Below are 10,694 nucleotides of genomic sequence, written 5' to 3' on the forward strand. Positions count from 1 at the left end.
TAATTAAGTTAAAAAATAAAGAATTAGGAGGAGTTCAATGAGAATTTGATAAAAAAAAATAAAAAAAGAAAGAGAAAAAACCTGATTTGTGAATGAAAAATGTAACTCTTGACAAAACATCTTACAAAGAAGATCCATACATTAGAATAAGTAGGCATTATAATAACCATGGAATAAATTAAATCTTGCATATAAAATCCACTCCCAAATACCAACTCAAGCGCCACTATGCTCCTCACGCCGCAGTCCCGGCGCAGCGCTCGTAGGGCGCCTCCCCGAACCAGTTGCCGGGCGGTCGTAATTACAGGTGATGATGACGCCGCCGCCGGTTGCACTCGACGGCGGCGCAGCCGACGCGCCTCCGGTGTTGTTCCCACGATCTGGGTGAAGTGTCCGCAGACCTGTCCGGCGGCGAGCACGAGTTGTTGGCGGGGTTGTAGAACGCGTGCTCCTCCGCCCAGTTGAGCACCACGTCGGTCGCCTTCCAGTCCACCCGGTGCCCAGAACAAGTTCTCTCCGTACGGCCCCTCGAGTGCTCCATGGTGCAATTGCTGCGCAGCTGGTCCGACCACCGCCGCGGTACCGCGCCAGATGCTGGTCCATCGGATGGCGTCGCCCCACCAACGCAGCGAATGCGGTTTGTGCGCCATCAAGAACTCCCGCGCCATGCTCCTGTAGTACCCCGGCCGTTCGTGAAGGACACCGGCCTGAAGACGCCATTGAATGGGTTCGGCAGCGTCGGCTGGCTGGCGTCGGGCGGAGGAGGGAGTAGTCGGAGGTGGAGGTGGAGTGGGAGGAGACGGAGGGGCAGTGGGGGTGGAGGGCTGAGGTATTGGGAGCGGAGAGGAGGAAGGAGGTGGACGAGACGAGGAGGAGGAAGAAGAGAGCGCGGGGCTCGCCATCCCTCGTTGGGCGAAAAGGATGGAGAGAGGAATATGAAGAAGGGGAGGATGGGAGAGGTGAGAGAAGGTTGTGAGTTAAAATTAATCGATGATGCATGGTTGTGTTTTTTTTATTCCCTAGAATGAAATGGGTGGTGGTAACGACGAGGCTTTTGTTTAGGCCGGGAAATGCGGCACTGCGTACATTGACTCGTTTAACTTCATGCAAAAAAATTGTGCTATTAATGTATCCTACACTCTTTGATTCACACGTCGTGTCGCCACTCTTTGATTCGTTTGTTATAAGGCGCTCAATCGACTAATTTTTTGGACAAAGCCCTACTTTGTGCCTGGGTTGTGATACGATAGAATAATATATATTCAACCTTGAGTAGCACTTATTATAAAAAACACTATAATAAAAATAATGTATAGCGAATACTTTTAATATATGGTACATGTAAAAAAAAATATTATTGGCTAAATTACCGACACTTTTTAAAAGTGTTATTACATTTGGGGTCGCTATAAATTAGCGACACTTTAAAAGTGTTATTACATTTGGGGTCGCTATATGTGGCCGCCTTAATGTTTGGCACCCACTTCTTCAGCGAACTAGGGCAGAGGACACGTAGTGATCGTAGTCCTCTACTGTCCCTTCGAGATCTTCGCAGTCGAACTCCAACACCAGAACCCTACCTCGTCCGCTGCGACGCGAAGGAGGAGAATAGCATATGGTGATCAAATTTTCTTTTCTTTTTTTTCTATCTGTAATCGAGCCGAATGGGCTGGTGTTAGGATAGTCAATAGGTATGGAGGAACCCGAAATTTTATCCGAACCCGAACCCGAATGGAACGGATATATCTGATGGATATGGATATGGATTCGGATATGAATTTTGATTGTACCCAACCGAACCGAACCCGAACCCAACCCGAACCTGAATCCGATTATTTTGTGATGATATATATATATATATATATATATATAATACAAAATAAATTCGGATTCAGGTTCGGGTTGGGTTCGGGTTCGGGTTCGGGTTGGGTACAATCAAAATTCATATCCGAATCCATATCCATATCCATCAGATATATCCGTTTCATTCGGGTTCGGGTTCGGATAAAATTTCGGGTATCCATACCTATTGACATTCCTACACCCAGCCCATTCGGCTCGATTACAGATAGAAAAAAAAAGAAAAGAAAATTTGATCACCATATGCTATTCTCCTCCTTCGCGTCGCAGCGGACGAGGTAGGGTTCTGGTGGTTGGAGTTCGACTGCGAAGATCTCGTAGGGACAGTAGAGGACTACGATCACTACGTGTCCCTCTGCCCTAGTTCGCTGAAGAAGTGGGTGCCAAACATTAAGGCGGCCCACATATAGCGACCCCAAATGTAATAACACTTTTAAAAAGTGTCGCTAATTTATAGCGACCCCAAATGTAATAACACTTTTAAAAAGTGTCGGTAATTTAGCCAATAATATTTTTTTTTACATGTACCAATATTTAAAAGTATCGCTATACATTATTTTTATTATAGTGTTTTTTATAATAAGTGCTACTCAAGGTTGAATATATATTATTCTATCGTATCACAACCCAGGCACAAAGTAGGGCTTTGGTCCAAAAAATTAGTCGATTAGAGCCCTTATAACAAACGAATCAAAGAGTGGCGAACGACGTGTGAATCAAAGAGTGTAGGATACATATAATAGCACAATTTTTTGCATGAAGTTAAACGAGTCAAATGTACGCAGTGCCGCATTTCCCGGCCTAAACAAAAGCCTCGTCGTTAACCACCACCCATTTCATTCTAGGGGAATAAAAAAAACACAACCATGCATCATCGATTAATTTTAACTCACAACCTTCTCTCACCTCTCCCATCCTCCCCTTCTTCATATTCCTCTCTCCATCCCTTTTCGCCCAACGAGGGATGGCGAGCCCCGCGCTCTTCTTCTTCCTCCTCCTCGTCTCGTCCACCTCCTTCCTCCTCTCCGCCTCCCAATACCTCAGCCCTCCACCCCCCACTGCCCCTCCGTCTCCTCCACCTCCACCTCCACCTCCGACTACTCCTCCTCCGCCCGACGCCAGCCAGCCGACGCTGCCGAACCCATTCAATGGCGTCTTCAGGCCGGTGTCCTTCACGAACGGCCGGGGGTACTACAGGAGCATGGCGCGGGAGTTCTTGATGGCGCACAACCGCATTCGCGCGTTGGTGGGGGCGACGCCACTCCGATGGGACCAGCATCTGGCGCGGTACGCGCGGCGGTGGTCGGACCAGCTGCGCAGCAATTGCACCATGGAGCACTCGAGGGGGCCGTACGGAGAGAACTTGTTCTGGGGCACCGGGTGGGACTGGAAGGCGACCGACGTGGTGCTCAACTGGGCGGAGGAGCACGCGTTCTACAACCCCGCCAACAACTCGTGCTCGCCCGGACAGGTCTGCGGACACTTCACCCAGATCGTGTGGAACAACACCGAGCGCGTCGGCTGCGCCCGCGTCGAGTGCACCGGCGGCGGCGTCATCATCACCTGTAATTACGACCCGCCCGGCAACTGGGTCGGGGAGCGGCCCTACGAGCTCGCTGCGCCCGGGACTGCGGCGTGAGGAGCATAGTGGCGCTTGAGTTGGTATTTGCGGAGTGGATTTTATATGCAAGATTAATTTATTCCATGGTTATTATAATGCCTACTTATTCTAATGTATGGATCTTCTTTGTAAGATGTTTTGTCAAGAGTTACATTTTTCATTCACAAATCAGGTTTTTTCTCTTTCTTTTTTTTTTATTTTTTTTTATCAATTCTCAATTGAACTCCTAATTCTTTATTTTTTAACTTAATTAATTATGATGGGATCCCTACCGTCTATAATAATAATATAATTCTATTATGTTTAACAGAAATGGATATGTGGACTTTCAACAGAACATTAAATTTCCCCAAAACCAAAAAAACAAAACCGACAACAAAAACAAAAAAAAAAACACGATCAATCAAAGGCCATACACTACAACAAAAACGGTCTATGGTGACACTTTTAAATATCGGTACAGGTCAAAAAAAATACTGCTGGCTAAATTACCGACACTTTCAAAAAGTGTTGCTATATGTGGGGTGGCTAGGAATATAGTGACAGTTAAAGAGTGTCGCTATAACCTAAAAGAGTGCTGCTAATTTACAAATACTTATTTAAGCATTTAGCAACCACCGAAACTCTACCTTGTCGCTGCGGTGGCGGAGGAGGACGAGAGGGAAGGGCTCTTCGTCTAGAATTTCAGTGGATTGAGTGAGGGGAGAAGAAAAGATGGTAATCGATTTTTCTTTTTTTCTTTTTTTTCTTTTCTGTTTGTAATTGAGCCGAATGGGCTGGGTGGGGTGCGTTGAGTATAGTAACCTTTTATTTTTGGTTGGATTGTGCTTTATATTTAGGCATTAGTAGATTTTTTTAAAAATTTTGGTATAAATAGAACACTTACACAAAAGTGTCCCAAACATGTGTCCCTATAACCTAATTCTGTTGTAGTGATAGCAGGTACGCGACGATCTCCATCAAAAGTAATAGAGTTTTAAATATATATATAACCTTATAATTTTACCACCTAATATTTTAACTTATTTGATCTATGTCATTCCATAGCTCATCCTCTTTAAAATTTAGATGTACCATTCCTTTCAACAAAAGCTCATTTGGAACATCTAGTGTAACCCATACAACTACATTCACAATTCAAAAGCAATGCACACAATTTTTTTTTTTTTTTTTGAGAAAGGGGTAGCACGCTACCCGCTTCATTCATTGAAAGTATGAACTAGGCTACATGGGTGATATAACCTGGGTCTCGAGAGAGCGAGGAAAAAAAAAAAAAAAAGGCGCAGGGGGGGGGTTAGGAAGGGGTTTGCTTTGCTGGAATAAGAAAATCCCACTCCGACTGTAGCTGTTTAAGCTTGTGTGCTACTAACATAGGATTCGGTGGAATATTTCTAAAGATCATATCATTTCTTGCCTTCCAAATAGACCACCAGCATCCTACCAATTCGGAAAAGCTGCTTCTCGTCTTATGGCATCCCTTCCTATCCATCCACGGGATCCAAACTAGAATTACATCGTTTCCCAGGTCCCTTGCCTCTGCGCCGTCCACTCCCGTCGCGATGATAAACTTGCTGAACACACACCGCGTGAACAGCTGGTCCACTGATTCCTCTTCCGCTCCGCAAAATACGCAATCTAAGTTTCCCACCCACCCACGCTTCACGAGTAAATCAGTTGTAGGGAGCCTCTTCTTGAAAACGAGCCAACATAACACTTTTACTTTAAGGGGAATATGGAGTCTCCAAATCTTGCTTATAGAAGGGGCCCTCATTTCCCCGTCAGATAACGCTAAATAGGTTGTATTTACCGAGAAAAGTCCGTTAGGGCTCCAACGCCAATATAACTGGTCCGGCCTTTGCTCAACTGTGAAGTAGTATATCCTTTCCTTGAATTCTACAATGTTATCATTAATCCCAACAAAAATTTCGGGCTCTGCACCCAGAATCCTATGCCAGTTCCAATTGTCTCTCATGAAGCAATTCCTGACTTTAAATTTTTTTCGCTCAGACATCTGATAGACCTCGGGGAATGCTAGGTCTAGCGTGGTCTCCCCACACCAGCGATCTAGCCAAAAGTCGATAGATTTCCCATTGCCTAGTTTAAAAATGGCTCCCTATTTGAAGATGACGCTTAGATTAAGGACTCCTTTCCACAAGTGAGAGTGTGGCCTAAAAGATTTGCTTTCCATCAAAGGTCTCCTCCTTTGGTAATATAGGTCCCGGATTACTCTATTCCACTGCAATTGGGGAGCCGTGTGGAACTTCCACCACCATTTAGTTAGTAGGGCATGGTTCATGGTCATTACATCCAGGATGCCTAGGCCCCCTTCTCTCTTGCTCTTACAAACGTTCTTCCAAGCTATCAGACATCCTTTGCCAGGAGAGTTACGTCCCCCGTTCCAAAAAAAGTCTCGACGGAGAGCTTCGATACGCTTTATCACCCATTTAGGTGCCTTGAACACCGAAAGAAAATAGAGTGGGAAGTTTGTTAGAATAGCGTTTGCTAGGATAAGTCTACCCCCCCTAGAGAGTAGTTTGGCCTGCCAACCATCGATCTTGCACTGAACTTTCTGAATGATGCCCCTCCAGTCCTCCTTAGAGGGGGGTTTGGGAGGGAGAGGCAAGCCCAGATATTTGGTCGGGAAGGAGCCAACGCGGCACTCGAGTAAATTTGCTAGAGTACTCGCTTTTCCTTCTATATGTCCAAGGTAGTACAATTCGGACTTTTCTTTGTTGATTTTCATTCCCGAAGCCCATTCGAAGAGTTGCCAGACAAATCTGAGGTTTCTTATATATCTCCTTTTGGCCTCGCAAAAGAAGAAGGTGTCATCCGCAAATTGAATGAGAGAGGTCTTGCTCGCGTCTGACGGCCCGATACCTTTGAAGAGGTTGTTACGTAGTGCCTCCTTAGTCAAGCGGGCCAAACACTCCGCCACCATCAAAAAAAGAAAAGGAGAGAGCGGATCCCCCTGCCGTACTCCTCTTTTAGTCTTGATCTAATTGGTCGCCTCTCCATTAACAAGAATAGCGACTTTCGCGTGGCACACACACAATTCTATCCAACGGCACCACTTGTCGTCGAATCCCCACCACCGCAATATACGAAAAAGAAAAGGCCAGTCTATCCTATCATACGCCTTTTCGAAGTCTACTTTTACATCGACACCCTCAATAGCTTTCTTGCTACCCCATCCGAAGAGTTCGGTCACAGTTACATACGCATCAGTAATGTTCCTCCCCTTTAGAAATGCTGACTGTGACGGGGAGATCAGGTAGTCCATGACCAGTTCGAGACGATTGGCTAAAACCTTAGACAAGATCTTTTGAATTCCGTTCAGTAAGCTAATAGGACGGTAGTCATTGGCCCGTTTGGCCCCCTCCTTTTTAGGAATAAGACATATGAAAGTATAATCGATCGGAGCAGTGGACAACCTTCCCTCATACATCTCTTGGAATAAGCTAAAGATATCCTCCTTGAGAGTGTCCCAAAAGGTTTGGTAAAACCGTAATGGAAAACCATCAGGGCCTGGCACCATATCGCTCCCTCGTTGGAAAACCGCTTGTTTGATTTCGTCAATGTTGAAGCGATCAGTTATCCTTATAAGGTCTGGGGCCGAAATGCGGTTTGAATTGAAGAGGCCACTCCAATCTCCAACTATAGCAGGGCCCGATTTATCCGGCGTGAAAAGTGTCTTGAAGAAAAGATAGAAGTAATTCTGCTTGTCCTCTTCGGAATGATACTGAACACCGTTATCAATGATCAAGCCGATCGTGTTGGCTCTATGTCTGCCATTGGCTACAGAATGGAAGAATTTAGTGTTGCTGTCTCCCTCTTTTATCCAATGTTGTTTAGCCCGGGTTCGCCAGACCGAAGCTTCATCGTTTAGAACTCCGCGTAGCTTCTTCTTAAGTTCCGCTCTTTTCGACAGTAAGTCCAGTGTGAGGTCCCCCAATTCTTCAGCTTTGTCGATAGATTGAATTTCGTCCATTAGGAAATTCTTTAGTCTTCTTATACTGTAGAATTCGCTAGCACACCATTCTTTGATCCTTTGGCGGCAGTGTCTCAATTTCGCAGTGAAAGTAAGCACGGCCGACTTAGCCGATGTACCCTGGGCACCCTCCTTCCACCAATCCGGCAGTTTCGAAATGAACCATTGAATTGAATGGCTCAGATTTTGAAACAAAAGAGCCATTGAATTGAATGGCTCAGATCAAATAAATTGAAAAATTAGGTACTAAAATTAAAATTTTTTAAAAGAAACGTAGCATAATAACAACAAGACCTACGGAGTCTTAGTTCGGTAATGCGGCAGCTAAAATTACTTCTTTTTTCTTTTCTTTTTTTTTTTTTTTTTTTTTTTTTTTTTTTTTTTTAATGCTTTTACGCTTTTGAAGGATATAAAAATCCGACGCGTATTCATGCTTCCCTTCTTTTATGCCATAATCGACCGTATTACCAAACTAGCCCCAAGTCTTTCTCCGGCAACTCCGGCAGCATGAAGTAAAACAAGTGCTTTGCTAAAATAAATAAAAGACGACGAATTTTCCGGCAAATTCAAGCCTCGACACAACAATTTGATTCAAGAAACACAAAGGAAAATGCTGTGTTCGTCAAACAAAGTCTTCTTAATTTGGCCCCACAGTTGTGCATTAATTAAAGAAATAAGAAGAAGATGGTAGGTTTTGGCAGATAATTGAAGTTCATTGATTGAGCTCTCACCAGTAAGACCGTAAATTCTGAGCGTCCAGAAAAGCCCAATAAACCTGCAGCCTGCAGGTTACCTTAGGTGATCTTGAATTTCGATTTAGCGACAAATGATGTAACTGAAGAAGTTGCTCTTCCATGTCCTGATGCGTAATTACTCCTCCATTGAGTCGCCCTCAGTAACTTCCACCTTCGGCTTGAGTAGCTTAGTTTTGGTTGCCAAGACCTCTGCAATGAATACATACAAAAAGACTCTAGTTACAAAGCCATTCTCTTTTGGGTAAGTTGCACCACGGGTCTGCCAGCTCTTTCTTGAATTACAAGTTAGTCCTCGATTTCTAAATTTAAGAATTTAACATCCCCAATCACATACGTGTTACATTATATATAGTCATTCCTGTCAAAAGGCCAAAGCTTAAGGTAATGCGACTAATGGAAACGCCAACATGGCTACTACAAATCCACTCGACATCTCAGCTAATTGCGATGGTGAAAATGCGTAGAGAACCCTTCAACTATAGGCCATTCTGAAATAGTCCCCTCCACTCAACTTTTTTTTTGGAATCAAGTGATTTTAATCAAAAATAGGAAAAAAAAAAAGAGAGGAAATTTTATTAAATTCATTGATGATTCAGCAAATTTAATGACTTTAATCATAGTTTAGCATATAAAACTAGACCAATTAAAGGCTAGTCATTAGATTTGATAAGCTATTATAATTAATTAACTATAAAAACTCATAATAAAGTGAAGAAGTCAAGGGCATCTCAATTTTATTGCTTTTATGTTAGAATTACAAGCATAAAAAAAGCAACGGGGCAAAAAAAAAGGTTTGCAAAAATTTAATTGATTTCTAACTAGCACAAAAAAAAAAGGTTTTTATCTTGGATTTAGAAGAACCAAAATCTGTAGAGAATGCAAAGAAGAAAATAAAAAAGACCACGTTTTTGGTGTGGCAGTCGGAGAAGCCGAGAGATCAAAGATGGGAGGTGCAGTGGGGAGGAGATGAAGGGGTTGTGGAGCACAGAGAAAAAAGGAGGGCGATGGAGTGTTGAAACGGCGACGACGAGCGCGCGGACGGGAGCTGCAGACAGGCCAAGAAGAGGGCGGAAGGTGAACATGAAACAAAGGGAGGCTCGGAGTCGGAATCGGAATAGGAATCAAAATAAGTTGGAATCGAAATCGGAATGACTCATTACTTAATTCTGTTTGGTTTATTACCTGAATCAGAATCAAAATAAATCATTTTCATTGTCGGTGTTTGGTTCAGGTGGATATAAAAAACGTAATCAAATTAATATACTAACATTATATTTATAATATATTAATTTAAATTCAAATTAAATATTAAATATTAAAAATTTACATCAAAATTTTGAAATAATGATAAAATTTTAAATCTATTTTTTTAAAAAAATTTAAACTTTAATTGAAGTTGAGTGGATAATTCAAAATATGAAACTAAATTTTGATTTATTCAAATTCAAACATAAAATTAGAATTTTAATTTTAATTTGAATCCATAAATTTAATTTAAGTTTGAAATAAAATTTGAATAAAACTTTATATAAATTAAAATTTAATTTAAATTCAAATTCATAAGTTAGATTCGAAATACTTGATTAAATTTTAANTAAAATTTACAATTATATATATTTAATTTTTAAATTTTAACTCATATTTTAATTAAAAAATTAAAAAAATAAATTTAATCCGAATAAATATCCATTCCGTCCGAATTCAACTTCCAATCCGGCCTTCTAGGCCGGATTGAAAAAAGGGGTGATTGGGGGATTCCCATTCCACTCGGGAATCGGAATCGGAATGGAACTTCCGCGTACCAAACACCCACAAACGGATTCACCCATTCCGATTCTGATTCCAGGATAAAAAAGGAGCGAACCAAACACGCCCTAAGAGTAAAGGTAAAGGAATTTTACCCTTTTTTTTTACTTATTTATTTTTAATATATAAAAAGATAAAAATATCCAACTATTTACTCATAGCCTATTGATAATTGAAGGGCATAAGAGTTCAACAAAAATAAATATGGTGCTGGTTGGTGAAAAAAAAAAGGAGAGAAGTAATGACGGGGCATATGAGAAATTTTCTCGGCGACAATTGTCGCCACTATTGCTTATGTATTGGCGGCGACAAGTTTATGTCGCCACCATATCTTTTACATCAGTGGCGACAATGATTGTCGCCACAAAAATGTCGCTACCAAAATTCCTCTTTCTTGTAGTGAAACCTGGGAACTTGTAGATCTACACCCAGATAAAGAAGCTATCGGCTTAAAGTGGATTTACAAAACCAAGAGCAAGCCCGACGGATCCAGTCAAAAATTAAAGGCTAGAATTGTTGTCAAAGGGTATTTACAACGAGAAGGTATTGATTTTTCTGAAACATTTGCTCTAGTTGCTCGTTTTGATACAATAAGAACAGTTTTGGCTCTTACGGCTCAATATAAATGGAAAGTTTTTCAACTTGATGTTAAATCTGCATTTTT

At 42.1% G+C, this 10,694-nt stretch overlaps 2 protein-coding genes and 1 long non-coding RNA gene across 3 annotated transcripts in view; 1 reads left to right on the plus strand and 2 right to left on the minus strand.

Annotated features, from left to right (window-relative positions):
- LOC109717109 (probable pathogenesis-related protein ARB_02861) overlaps positions 1-902 on the minus strand; it is a 1,875-nt gene extending 973 nt beyond the window's left edge. The window contains exon 1 of the mRNA XM_020242787.1: positions 402-902. Coding sequence (XP_020098376.1) covers positions 402-902 — 501 coding nt within the window. The remainder of the gene's footprint in view (positions 1-401) is intronic.
- Positions 2,719-3,649, plus strand: LOC109717727 (pathogenesis-related protein 1-like). Its single transcript, XM_020243616.1, has one exon. The coding sequence runs from the start codon at positions 2,825-2,827 to the stop codon at positions 3,497-3,499; it is 675 nt and encodes a 224-aa protein (XP_020099205.1). The 5' UTR covers positions 2,719-2,824; the 3' UTR covers positions 3,500-3,649.
- On the minus strand, positions 7,983-9,284 carry LOC109717683. The gene is made up of 2 exons (XR_002218251.1): positions 9,126-9,284; positions 7,983-8,413 (listed from the first exon to the last, which is right to left on the minus strand). It is a non-coding gene; the product is annotated as an uncharacterized LOC109717683 (long non-coding RNA).

Source organism: Ananas comosus, linkage group 11 (assembly GCF_001540865.1).
Source record: "Ananas comosus cultivar F153 linkage group 11, ASM154086v1, whole genome shotgun sequence".
Classification (NCBI taxonomy): domain Eukaryota; kingdom Viridiplantae; phylum Streptophyta; class Magnoliopsida; order Poales; family Bromeliaceae; genus Ananas; species Ananas comosus.

What these genes read in the sequence shown, in the direction of transcription:
- LOC109717727 (XM_020243616.1), top strand. Translation starts at nt 2,825, where the DNA reads ATGGCGAGCCCCGCGCTCTTCTTCTTCCTCCTCCTCGTCTCGTCCACC.